General features: G+C 47.3%; 2 protein-coding genes and 1 non-coding gene across 3 annotated transcripts; 1 reads left to right on the forward strand and 2 right to left on the reverse strand.

Moving 5' to 3' along the window:
* Nucleotides 1-5,123: 5,123 nt before the first annotated feature.
* On the forward strand, nucleotides 5,124-6,273 carry E1B28_011953 (uncharacterized protein; the record flags this gene model as incomplete). The annotated part of the gene is made up of 2 exons (XM_043157012.1): nucleotides 5,124-5,883; nucleotides 6,263-6,273. 2 exons carry the CDS (start codon nucleotides 5,124-5,126, stop codon nucleotides 6,271-6,273), a joined length of 771 nt encoding a protein of 256 aa, XP_043004377.1.
* A 347-nt stretch (nucleotides 6,274-6,620) lies between these two features.
* On the reverse strand, nucleotides 6,621-6,694 carry E1B28_011954. The gene has a single exon. It is a non-coding gene; the product is annotated as a tRNA-Val (tRNA).
* A 3,295-nt stretch (nucleotides 6,695-9,989) lies between these two features.
* Nucleotides 9,990-13,444, reverse strand: E1B28_011955 (uncharacterized protein). Its single transcript, XM_043157013.1, has 10 exons — nucleotides 13,381-13,444; nucleotides 13,039-13,313; nucleotides 11,943-12,979; nucleotides 11,790-11,876; nucleotides 11,673-11,733; nucleotides 11,306-11,615; nucleotides 11,137-11,250; nucleotides 10,901-11,081; nucleotides 10,452-10,832; nucleotides 9,990-10,387 (listed from the first exon to the last, which is right to left on the reverse strand). Exons 3-10 carry the CDS (start codon nucleotides 12,135-12,137, stop codon nucleotides 10,124-10,126), a joined length of 1,593 nt encoding a protein of 530 aa, XP_043004378.1. The 5' UTR covers nucleotides 12,138-12,979; nucleotides 13,039-13,313; nucleotides 13,381-13,444; the 3' UTR covers nucleotides 9,990-10,123.
* Between the last annotated feature and the right edge of the window lie 338 nt (nucleotides 13,445-13,782).

A 13,782-nucleotide genomic window follows, 5' to 3' on the forward strand; every position in this document is an offset into this window, starting at 1 on the left:
ACTCATTCAATTCGAGGCCTTTATCCATCGCAAACGCCTTATTGATGTAGCAACTGGTGGCTCTGCAATCGAGGAGGGCTTCAGTAACAAGTCCTTTGTGCGAGTTAAGGGTCTCCAGAGTCATCAGCACTAACACAGAATCTCCTTGAATCTTCCGGATCCATTGAACAGATTCTTTTAGCTGTTTAATGGTCGAAAGTGTATCTTGGATTGTCATCCGGAGAATATCACGTATTAAGTCGTTGTCGACTTCGGACGTCCTGCTTTCATGCGACCATTTCTTTAGGAGATGTCGTCCCTTTTCCTCACTGTGACACAAATTCCAATAGATCCAATAGGCATCCTTCTTCGATGCGGGGTAAGGGAGTTCAGGATTACTAGTTTTAGGGGGTACTTGAGCAGGTACTCGCCAAGGTACTCCGTCCCTTTTTGCTTTTGGCGATGAGTTGGGTATGGGTTTTTCTGATACGTCTTCGTCTTTCACCAAGTCACTCTCGTTCGTTAAAACACTGAACCGATTGTTATTGGATTCACAGACAAAGGATCCCTTAGGTGGCGTATCTTTCTTCCTAAGGGGTTTTAAAAACCCGCCTCCTCTCCAATTTTCCTGAACTCCGCTTTCTCTGCAGTACTAAACGACTGGATTTTGTTAAGAAGTCAAGACATGTGATTAACCCTGGGATGAGGACAGTCCCACGCAAGGTGGCCGACTTCTTGGCAGTTGTAACACTGACGGTTTGCATTCCAAGCATTAGGACAAGCATGGGCTTGATCAATTTCCATAGGTCGTCCTTGACCTCCGAAGGTTATACTGGTTCCTGTTTTAGCTTCTGCAGGTCCCGAGGTCGCAGTCGACACAGTGGGTACTGTTGATACCTGATTCCAGAAAGGATTGTTGGTACTCCGGGGTACTGCTGCTGTAGGTTTCACTGCCGGAGTAAGCACATTATGCTCCGCTCTCAGAGTCCGTGCACTGTGCTCCTGAAGGTCGAACCGAATTGCTGCTTCCTTCCATTTGTCGTAGGTCTGCGGCATAGGATCCATGGCGTAGATACAGCTAATGAGGAATGGTTTGAGATTCGTTTTTAAAAGCATGAGGAGTCCCTCTTCTTCGAGCCCAGACTCGGCTCAGTACTCCTCAAACTCGAGGAAGAATTGACTAGCCAACTTGTTAGGTTTCTGGACCAGGCTGTGGAGCTTCCTCTGTGCTATATCCTTCTGGTCACCACCAGCAAAATCTCGACGGATTTCTGCCTTTAGGTCATTGAATGACGCTGGCCACTGTCCGTTCTCGATTTCTCGGATTTTATTAGCCACCCATTTAGGAGGCAGTACTCCGTCAGTCATATGGGCAAGGGTTTCGAGGACCTTTGCATGGTCCACAGCGTACTTCTCTGGATTTCTCTGGAAATAAATGTAGAGCTGGGCAAAGAAGGGATCAATGCCTTTGGGGGTTCCATTGAATGCTTTGGGCTTTGTAGCAGACGATTTCTCATTACTCCGGCTATGACTCTTCTTGAGTAATCTAGCAATGACTTCGTTTTGGGAATTCAACTGACTAAGTTGTCGCCAGATGTTGACATTGAGTTCCCTATCCTGCTGTTGTGTGTTAAGACCCTGGAACCATTCTTCGGTTCCTTGAGCAAGGACTTCTGGATTGGGGAGAGCCGGTCCAGCATGTTGGGAGACGTTGGGATTCATGTGGGTGTCCTGATCTAAGGTGGCAGACATATGCACAGCGATCAGGGTGGGAGGTTTCCAAACTAAAGGTTGGTAAGAGTAGAAAAGGTCAGGTCGCCCCTGGGGTACTCTTGTCTATTGTCAGGAGTCGATCCTTGGGTGAGGTGAGCTGACAATTGAAGGGGAAAAAGGAGTGAAGTTCTACTGTACACTTGGAGTACTTATATACTACACTACTTAAGGGGTAAGGAGTCGAGGGGCAGGGGCCTCCCTATCTACGATGGTCTATGGTGATCAAGCGCGAAGGCGGGAGGGGTTGTGATAACACATGAAGTACTATGGAGGAGTACTCAGAGCATGGCGAGTTCGTGACACTTATATACTACACTACTTAAGGGGTAAGGAGTTGAGGGGCAGGGGCCTCCCTATCTATGATGGTCTACGGCGATCACAAGTCGGACAGAGTGCTCAACGGTAAGGGGCTGAAGGGGTGGAAGAGAGGATGATCGCAAGGATCGAAATGATCAAGCATGAAGGCGGGAGGGGTTGTGATGACACGTGAAGTACTATGGAGGAGTACTCGGAGTACAGCAAGTTCGTGACAATCACCATGGAAGAGGGGAGGCATATGCAGTTATAGATTTGATCCAGTCCCCCCCAAAAAATAGCCATTTTTGTATTTATACCTCTAAACCACGTTGAGGTGGTTTCTGTCTACATTAGTATCAGGTAGCGAAATTTTTGCCCATTTCTGTCTCTATTTTTGATAGGACATACAACCAGGCATACAAATTAATAGACAGTATAAATACTTTAAAACATATAGAGCAAGCAGGCTGGAGGAGCAAGCAAGCTACTAGGATAGCATTGCAAGACTGGATGTTCCTCAGTGATTAGTCTACTTAATATCCAGTGCCCCTCATCCCACTCACCCTTTCTGTCTACATGCAGATCAGACATGGCTACTGACTGTCCATCTCTGTGTGTATGAATATAGTGGAGATTTCAGTCAGTTTCAATGCTTTCTGTGTCTATATGGATCAGTGAGTCAGCTATATTTTTACCTATTTCCATGCCCATCCTGAATTGGGCCACTGAGGGAACACCTGAGCACACTAAACACTAATACCTACAGAAATCAAGTGGATATCTGTACAACCAAAATAGTGGTCCTAAGGTCAGTAGCCAAGGCATTTCCTCACCAGGTAACAATGGCATCTACTTCATATCATGACAAGTTTCCTCCGAGTTCCATGCATGAGTGAAGATTGAAGGTCCCACTGGTGCACCAGGGTAATTTTACTAAGACAGCCCAATGAGCAAGTGTGCCTCCTACATCAAAGTGCAGCCCACTGGTTACTACTGAGAAGGGACTCCGTAATGGTTTCCAGTTTGAAATTTCCAATTTTCTGATATTGATTTAGTAATATTTGTGCCGATCTTCCAGACTCAAATTTGTTTTAGTTAGTGAGCTTCATTTTTGCCTTTGCCAATGAAAACAACAAGATAGGTAGTAGGACTGACCAACCTACTTCTCTCCCATAGAAAAACATAGAATTTCTTTTTCAGACACTCCATGCAAGATAGTGCATCTTCCTATTGACTATCGGAGTGTCGTACTTATCCCGGGTTTCCCTCGTCAGACTGAGTAGACACTCGTGTGAAAATCAAAACAGAAGGTAAGCATACGGTGCAGTGGCAAGGGTTCGGCCTTAATCTTTCTGCATTAGTTCTTACTTGGTTCGGACCGGAATAGCAAGTACTTTATCCCGGAGTGGCTTACCTGGAATCCTATGGTCCCTATTTTTGTCTCGAACTTCGTCATGCGATGCCGGGTGAAACTGGTTGGCAGGAACTTGATAGATAAATTTCTGATCTATACCGGTGTTTCGAGCGGTGAGTCGCCTTTCTGTTTGATTCGTACCTCAGTGGCGTAAACTCAAATTTTCGAAGCAGGCTTGACATGACCGGATGAACCTGAGGATCCCACTCGCTCCGTTGGGCCAACTCAAATTTTGACGTGGTCCCTCCGAAGCTAATTCGGACCTGTCATCCTGAGGATTTCCGACGGGAATTTCCGTTGTGTATGTATTTAAGTATATACGATGTTCCGAGATATCAGAACAGGTTCATGAAGTTTCTGATCAGAAAAACCGGTGCAGGACGATATCATCCTTGAACTACCTCGCGCCCACAGTTCCCTGGCCAATGAATTGTTCGTTCTCGCCACATTCCGTTTTTCCAATTATACCGGAATTGGTGGTGCAAGCTTTCAAGATTGGCTATCATGATATTACTTCAAGTGAACAGTGGGGTTGCGGGAGGGTGGGAACAATAGTAGACGTACTGAGGAACGGAGAATCGGATTAACGCGATTTCGTGGCACCCGGGCCACGAGATTTACTCTTCTAGGGATGACTGAACGGATGTCGGACCTCCGAAAATAAGCACATTTTGCGATCGTCCAGAAGCCTTTGCGACGGTACAGTGCCAATTCCGAGTTGACAATTTTTCAACTTAGCTCATGGGCAGGAAGGGACACTCGGAACTAGGATCTCACAAGATCTCACATCCCAATCAAAATGTCCATCATCGAACTGATCAGGTACTAATTATAAAGCTTATAATGGGGGTTGCCAGGCATTTAAAACTTGTTCACGGCGTCCCAGGTGAGAAAGCGCCCGTCCAGTCTCCGTATGTACACATCTGATATTGTCGAAGTTTTCTCAGTGGATGGGGTCAAGCACAAGGTGAGTTTTTCCATGATTCTAACGTTTTGATGAATATCTGAAATTTAACCGTTTCACTGTGTTTCATGATTCCCGAGCTCCTCAGGAGTCAGGACTCCGTTACACCATTGCAGTAACCTGAATTCAATACATACAGTTCGGAAGGGATCGGGGCTGCTTCAATAGAGCCATCTTACGTTCCGCGGCTTCTGGCTTGCCTGGGGTGGCGACATAGCCTCATCTTCCTCGACGATCATAGGCAGCCAATCCTCGCTCGTTCAGCCAGGGTCTTACCTTACATGTGGACACCGTAAAACGAATGGTCAGCCGGGGCTTTCTAATATAGCAAGCTTTTAACCTCCTCACTTTTCCTTCTATGACTCCTTCAGTCCGCGTTCGGTGTTAATTCAGTGTCGGCGCAACTCTGCTCTGGTGGCAGATGTGGGAATCCCGCAATTTGTTGACGTTTCGAAGTGGTAACGCGGGAATTCGACATCAAACAAACTTTCATCAACCCTACAATTCAGCCGCACACATCAACTCCTTACATATTTGCAGATCCTTCCTTCCTCCTTACGTCCGCCACTACTAACTGGGGCTTCTGGGGTGCCTTTTCCTTTTCCTCTGGCTATATAGATGGACGTTTTGATTTCGTTATCGACCCTCCTTCCTGCGGTGCTTCGACGCTCCGAGTCCTTTTAACCGTGCACGGCCATGGAAAACGTTGCCAACACATTCCGCAGATCACTTGCTAGACCTAAGCCGACTATTATCATCCCACCTCTCCCCAATCCGTTTACACGAACACTGACACCGCCTACAACTTCTCCTCCATTGACGCCAGTGACTCCTTCTACTCCAACGCCAACCGCAGAATTTCCCTCGGGCACGTTTCGGTCACTCAACACACCAAAAGCTTCGCATGTGTCTCATAATCCTTTTGAATTCCCGGAGGGAGAAGAGATCATCTCGGTCTCAACCCATCCATGCGAACCAAAAGACGACCTCGGGCTCCTCACACCACCACTCACGCCTCCCAGCATCCAGCTAGCCAACCTTCCAGACTGCCTTTGTCCCATTGCTAGATGTGATTCCCGGTCTTTCGGGATATGTGTTGGTGCACCAGTGAAGGATATATTAGCAGGGTCGAGTCGAAGTTTAACGGGTAGTAGTAGAAAGAGAAAACGGGAGGAACAGGAACAGTGGTGCTCATCAGCATCGGGAAACGACCACGAGACGAGCGATCAACATATCATTCCCGCTCATGCGCCCAAGGTCGCCCCTTGTAACGACTGTCTAGACGACGACGAATCTCTTCTTTGGGGCAGATGTGATAACAAAGGCTGTTGGTCGCGTTGTTACGAGCCCAAGCGTAATAAATCCAAGAACTCGAAAAAACATTCCTCGAACGCAGATCAACAAGTCCGGGCATCCCCGGAGATCGCTCTCATCTGCCCCGATTGTTCACCCGAAGGTGGGTTTGGATGCGAACACCGGTGGATATGCGACTGTTGCGCGTCTTCGAGTTGTTCCGCTGATGGGAGTCCGTTGGTATGGGAATGCCCGTCGTGTTTTACTCCCCTCTGTTCCAAATGTCCCGCCATGTCTCCTTCTTGTCCTTGTTCTTCCTCGATCCATAATCCATATTGCATCGACTGTATCCCACCACCGAGCTGTACCTTGTGCACCGCGCCACTACCCGTCTGTCTCTCTGCCATTGACCCGTTCTCATCCTGCCCTGGCGCCGAGTCCACGTACACATCCGAAACGGGACCCAATCCGATTATATCCTACAGTTGCAGCTCATCGAAATCGTGTACAAATTGTTCCTCATCGCTTTGTTCCGGGTGTAGGAGCGCTTTGAAGTGTTCAGTGGAAGGATGTAACGCTGAGTTGTGCCAACTTTGTCCCTTACCAGATGATGGACTTGGGTTGGATGTCGGTTCGGTGGTTTGTAGGGAGTGTGAGATTCGGCTCAGACGTTCGGTGGTATCTTGGAAGGATGAAGGAGCTGGTCGATTTCGGGATATCGATGATAATTTTAATTTTCGTTAGATGTCTTCCCTTTGTGTTTTACCTTTCCATTTCGTTCGTTCGTTCTTGTAGACCTACATCTCCAACTCATCCTGCCTCGTTGCCAGTACTGGGGCGAGACAAACGACAGTGGAATGCGTGGGAGGATAATTAAAAAATAATTACGCATACCCGTAGTGATTCGACCCAGGCTCGAACTGGGGACCTTCTGTGTGTTAGACAGATGCGATAACCAACTACGCCATCGAACCATACAACACATCGATCTTCAAATATATTAACGTAGCAAAAGAGCGTAAGAACCTAAACTATACTCTTCTGCAAAAAAGGTTGAAAGCTTGAAAAAACTTCCGCAATTGAAAGAAGACAAAGGTAACAGTAATAATCCGCGATATGGTTTACTTCACCACCCGACATTCGAAGGGTAATAGGTAACAAAAAGCCATAGCTAGAAAACTAATAATAAAGAAAGTACGTGAGAGAGTTTAGTGAAAGGCGGAAAGCAGTACTTACAAGACGCCAGCCTGAGATCGCCTTCTGAAGCACGTGAGCTAGGCTGCATGGCGTTTCGAGTATGAGAGTGGTGGGGAGAAATCAGCACAAACGACGATCTACCACCACTAGATCATCAAACATCCATCTGACATCAGATGGGAAATCCCGAAGCTCTGGTGGTCTTCCGTTGAAGGTTTTCTGGATGCGAACAATCGCGGTTCAGCGATTGATCTACTTGTTTGCAGATGACTTTGACACTCGAGCGATCGATGTCTCCAGCGTTTGGCGAGATAGGGGAACAACTCGAGAACGTTCCTGTAACCGCGCTGAGAGGGGGAATCTTCTATCACATCACAGTTTCATCATTCGATGCGCCCTTCTGAAGGTTCAGTAGGCCGATGAATCGACATTTAGACTGCCAGAATGATGAAAGTGAATAAAGGGGACTTACGTACGACATAGAACAACTCATCTCACTCGTTCTCAATACCAACAATCTGTCCGCATTTCCTTTTTGTCGAATCATCACGCCAAATGCGTGAACAATTTGGGAAAGCTTAGAGGGTTGTTGAGATGTAAAGGCCCTGCTCGGACTCGAGGTTTCTGATAGTCGGCTGTTTTTGGAAATCGTCAATCAAACCGATGAAACCAGTGTTCAAATCTAACTGGCACATACCAGATATAGCCCGCTATCACTCAGAGCCTCACTCTGGTTCGGCGTAGAGAAGAGCATAGCAATGATCTTCAAAGGGTATAGAGGGCTTCGCAGAAACGACCCTGGCCCTTGATTTGTTCACCTTGTAGTAAGTTGAATCGGATCATCTACTCTGGAATTCGGAAAGAGAATCTGTCAGAACAGAATACAGTGGAGGTAGGAGTGATGGACCGTAGTGCGGTGCTGAGTAGGGCGGGATAAACATCAGTTCTTGCGAGCTAGACTGAAAAGAGAAAAAATTTTACACACATCTGGAAACCAGAGATCAGGGTATCAAGCGACTGCGTCCTTCGCTCTTTCAGCCTGGAATTGCACTGAATAGAGGGCAAACGGAAATGAGCTCGTAAGATGGTGTGACGAGTTTGAACCGTCACAACTAGTCACACCGGTCTCACGTGCTAAAAGCACCCTTTCCTCCCACGTTCATGGAGCCCGCTCGAGTACCCCAGAGCTTCTTGCCAAAGCCATGGAATTTCGTACCGACAGAGCATTTCTCTCCTCTACCAAACTAGTTTTTAGATTATGGGCCAATCGTTGAACGTTGAATATCGAACCCCTACTTTTTGACCGACTGCCAATATGCATCAGACCTGTGCCTCTCGATGAGGAGCCATATGCATATGCACAAATTCCATTGCAAAGCGAAACCTCCGTTGCACGATACCGTCTGTGTTTTGAAGCAAGATTACGATGATCATTGGACCGTAAATGCCCTTGCCGAGTACTAGATCGCTTAAAGACCAAGATTCCGACACGAATCGCAAGTACAAAGTCAGGCAATATACTTCTATCAGTCATTGCTTGTTGCCTAGACATCGGAGCTTTTCACATTAATCCCATCCTCATTCTACATCTCTACCACGACGATCTAAAGAACACCATCAGAATTAACTGTTCGTTTCCTCTTGGTTTCGTCACCCACAGGTTCTTGGTGTCATTGCCGTTACGGAAAATCGTTTTAATCTAGCATCCCAGCCTCCAGGCAGTGGATGTACTCTCCCGGTTACGCTCAAGGCCTCCATTGATCTCCTCGATCAGATGTGACAGCCGGCTTTTACGGCTGACCATCATCACATCCCACAAAGCTCGGACTATCTAGGCTCTCTTTCCTCGACACTTGAAATTCGCATCCTTCCTTCGCGTTATATTCTCACTCGGTGAAAACTCTGTTTGTCAGCTTACGAGATCCTTGGTATTAACCGGCGATTTTCAGTGGCTATGACGTTTTCCTCTAGCTTTCTATTATGTATATCCTCAGACGACGATTTGGCGTACTTTTACTGAAGCCTTGAAAGCTTCACTATCCATCGTCCTTCGATCAAACATTTCCCTGCAATACATCAAATGCCAGAAAGCCTGTCTTCTTCCTGATTTCGACACTTCCGACTAAACCCTCAGGGTACTCAAACTGGGGTCTCACCACGCGAAAAGTAGGCTTCAAAAAACAAAATCTCCATGGCGATTTGGACCAAATTTCCTCCGACCTGTTCATGGACCTAGGTGTCATGGTTGAGGTTGAGGTTCAGATTTGAATGTGGTTGAACCTCGCCATCCGAGCGTTAGTGGGGACTTGTGATTCTCAAGGTATCCTCCCGAATCGAAATCAAAGCAAGTGGGATTTCATGGAACGGTGGATGCACAATGGCTGGTGAAGCAGAAATGGTCTTCACTTTATGTCTTGCAGCATACGGTACTGATTACGCAGACACAGCGTATTCCAGAATATAGGATCCGACTTTCAGACTAAACTTCTGCCACCCGCTCCCCAGGAATGCATCACAATTGCCGTGTGGCACTCTTCCGGAATCCATCAAAACACACAGAGATCAGTCTTCGGCCGACAGTCATTACTTACGGCAGGTTGGATTACGGACCCTCTCTTTATTAAAACGTGAACTAGAACTCGACTGTGATAATCGACCTCTCAGAGTTTTGAGAAGCATTCCATCGACCTGCCCAGCCCTCCCTACCGAATTGGTTGACACTCTTCTCTCTATTTCAGTGTCAGGAAGCTGCCCATATGATTCACTCAAGTTCTTGGTTCGGACAAACGATCCGACGGGTTTTTAACGGGGTTTCTTGTAGCGGATAACCCGAACTATGGTCGAAATTGGCAACTTGGATTCTTTGTTCAGATGGCTATTGCCGTCTCAGGACTTCAAGTAAACACTGAAGGTGTTTCTATGTGTCTAGTAGACAAGGATACTTACACGCATATCTCGGATTTGGATTTGGGAGTGGAATTTACGATACCGGTTGAGGGGGTGAGTTCTGTACTCATCCCATCATTGTTGTGGCAGATGTAGGTGATAACTACGTGGGTGTAACGTTTAGAGTGAAACAGTTGGATTTGATGTGAGGTACTAGTAGATAGAATGAATTACAATTCTTGTATGGATACTTCAATTACTAGCCGATGGATGTGAATGCGACAAAGGCGAAACAGGATAATAACAACCCCGAGGAACCCTTAAGATAATGATTGAACCTTGCTCAACGCCTCAGCGACCTGCCCGTGCTGCACCTTCAAGTTCTGAGGAACAACTTGACCGTAGTACACATCGAACGCGGCATTCCTGAAAGTCGGGGGCGTCAAGGAGAAGAAGGTGTATCCGGCGGTCTTCTTGAATCGTGTGTCGAGCTTGGCTTCATGCACGTCGTATTTGAGGGGAGCGGTGTAGGCATCCACCGTTTCGACATTAATCGGAGCCTTTCCTGCTAAGTTATCTTTGACCTGGACGATTCCCCGTGTTATATTAGTCAAGAAACGGGAATGAAGAGATACGTCCAACACTTACGGCAATGACTATCTGAGAGGTGAAGTTGGTACCATCCGCGTTGGTGAACAGAGTACTTCGGGTAACGTCGAATAGCACGTCGTCCTGAGCAATGTTGTATCCTTTGCCGTCGTCGTTCTTGACCTCTGTCGGCCTGCTACCGTCTCTCTCATCGATTTCGAACCAGAATTTTCCGATGGATGTGGAAGGGTCGATGTCCTTGATATTGAAATTGTACTGGATGGCTGTCTTTCCGAAACCCTTCTGGAAGAAAGTACTACCGGTGATGGGAGTAGACCCGCTAGCCAAAGCGGAGCAGCCTGACCATTGAGAGCATCTTCCATGTGTGTCGACCCACACGAGCTTGACTTGTCTTCTGGGGTTGTCTTTGGGGTTCAAGAGCTGTAGGTTGGAGGATGCAGGTTATCAGTTCCAGGCTGCGCTGGTTGATGAATAAAAGAATGACTTACGCGGAGAGTAGTGGACATCGACAGCTTGTCGGTGTTGTTTGCCACGGAGATACGAGCTTCTCCTACTTTGTAATCCCATGGCTCAATGACGTCTGTGAGAGTGACTCCGGCCGGCACAACGTTGAGCATCCTTGTGAAAAGGTCTGTACAAGTCTTGGTGAAGGCTGCCGGATCGGCGAGACTGGTAAAATGATCGTCAATAAGGTCAGGGAAAGTATATATGAATAATGACATACCCCTTAACGGTGGCGTTCTGGTCACTATTGAAGACTCGGATATCAGAATTAGTGGTCGCATTCACACCGACCACTAGCGGGTTGAAGGTTGTTCCTTCAAGATATTGTGTAACACTAGAATCGCCAGTCAGTCACGGTATACTCGGGCCGGAAAAACCGTTATACTTACATTCCGTTGTCGAACAACGTGGTCCTGTTGTTGAAGAACTGGAATTGGCGTTCATCTTGCATGACATCGGGGAAATCTTTCTTCGTAACGCCACCAAACGCATGCCCGCAGGCGGTAAGTCCGATCATCTCCGCATTGTTGAATCCTTGTCTTCTGAACGATTCCTGAAGGTCGGTGAGGTTCAGGAACGGCTTCGGTGCCCCTCCTCCTCCTTGGCCAGTTGCATCGACACGCCCAGCCCTGTAAGGGAAGACGGGTCCATTACATTCCAAGGATGCGACGATCGCACCAGCCGCGATCAAGTCCGCGACTATGAGTCAAGTGATAAGGACATCTTGATGAACAGCTATCAAAAGATTGAACCTACGACTGATTAATCGAGAACCGAAGCCCAAGAAGTCGGGAAAGGCTCTGGCCAATCCAGCGTTCTAATGAAATCAATATCAGTCAACCTTTGTTTAGACGGGGTGAAGCCCATACAAACCTCCCCACGATCAAGCTCAAAGAAGACTGAGCTGTCCATGCCCCCGGTTCCATCGTCGATGTTGTGTGTCGCAATGTCATGGAACGCCTACGAAGCAGTCAGTTCAGTCAGAATTTTTACCACGACCGCGACGACAAAAAACATCAGGCTTACCATCCGGACCCATTGAGCTGCGACGGTCGAGTTATCTCTGACCACACACTTACTGACGGGGGTTTGGAAGGCAGTCTGCTCGAAGAAAACGGTGTCCAACATCTCCATCTGACGGTTAGGCCAGTGGAACATCTTCGCTTGCGCCATAACCGCAGCGCTACTAGCAAGAGCGAGAGGTGTCAGAAAGTAGCGCATCTTGAGCTGTGGGCGGAGCGAGGTGGGAGATAAGGCTTGAGCCTACGTTTTAAAAAAAAGAGCATGGGGAGCTTTTATAGGATCATAGAGCCACCCTTTTGCTAGGACGGCGGTAACCGTACCAAAGATCATCGTGCTTCAAGTTACGATCTTGGCGCAACCATGACAGTACCTTGATTCGAATAAACAGTGCCGCCCTCCAATTGTATTAAGAATAGGCCACGGGGTCGTGATAACACAAATTTTATATGTGTATGAAATGCCGTTTCGCTTGGACATTAGATTGATGATGACGCAGAAACTCTAAAGGACCTTTGACAACGCCGTTTGAAGGAATGAAGAGGGTCAAAAAGAGCGGATCTAGGGTGGGGTCGTCAACTTGAGATGGATGGTATGGTTATAATATGAAAGCCGACCAACACCAGACCTCGAGCTTGTGGAGCACAAATATAGGCTCACTCAATAACTGCGGGTAGCCATCTGTCGTCGTAGTTCACTGTTACGACGAAAGTGGGCCTGAAATTTGAGTAGTAAATTCTACGCCCGGACTGCTCGGACTACTCGGACTGCCCAAGGTCGGCCTCTCGATTTTTTGATTGCAGCTCCAACCTGTTTTTGTTCGAAGTTTGATGAGTGAGGACCTGAAAACTGATTCACGAGCGATCAGGTGATGAACTTGACAGAGATGTTCGTGTCCACGAGTAACGACTGCATAAGCAACTATAAGCAAATGGAGTGGCACGTCAAGACACCCTTGGAAACCGCGGAAAGATTATGATCCGGTTCGTCGTAGGCGTAAGTAGGTACTACATGGTCCAGGGATACACGAAGGTGCGAAAGACCTAGGAAAACCAGATCTTCTGAGTTTGAGAATAATTCAATGGAAGAGTTCGGAGCTCACCCATTCGGTAAGGCACTGGAAGAATCTTCCATGCGTTGAAATGTAATTCAGGTATCCGGTGGTCGCATCAGTAAATTGATTGGCATGCTGAAACAGCGCCAGAAGAGCAATAGTCAGTGACAATCACTGACTGTCACTGTGAGAAGCCTATCGACTCGGATGCGGTGGTCCTTATGTTTTCTTCCCAGCTCATACGATCGCATTTGGCTCATATCATGGACGACGTGAGAAAGGCGGGAGGATGGGAACCGTTTAGCAACCCGACAAAAGGTTATCTGTGCATTTTGGAGCAGCTGGTTAAAGAAGGAACGAAAGTTTAACGAAGCAATTAGTTGAACTCGCCTGTATTAAATAATTGCATAGCGACAGATTGACTGGTGTTCTCGGTGTCCACTGCCAACGTCGTTGAGCAGATAAAAGAAGAAACCAAATCTGGCCATAGCGAATCCGGTGCCATTGTAATTCCCACGAAAGATTTGAGCCGAGGTACCGGATAAGATAGTGGCAGTGAGATAAGCACAGTTGACGCGTCAGTCGACTTACCTCCTGCGCTCACCTCAAGTACTGCTCTCGACATTTTTGTTGTCTTTTCATCTTACCACCTTTCATCATGACTGGAATCAAAAATTCTCCTCAAACTCTCACCATTCAGCAAAAAGGGTTATTCTGCTGTTGAGAGCCCAGTATCAAGACGATATAGGGATGATAATCGCTCCATGGTAGCTCACTGGACGACATCGCCTA

The sequence above is a fragment of the Marasmius oreades genome, chromosome 8 (assembly GCF_018924745.1).
Source record: "Marasmius oreades isolate 03SP1 chromosome 8, whole genome shotgun sequence".
Classification (NCBI taxonomy): Eukaryota; Fungi; Basidiomycota; class Agaricomycetes; order Agaricales; family Marasmiaceae; genus Marasmius; species Marasmius oreades.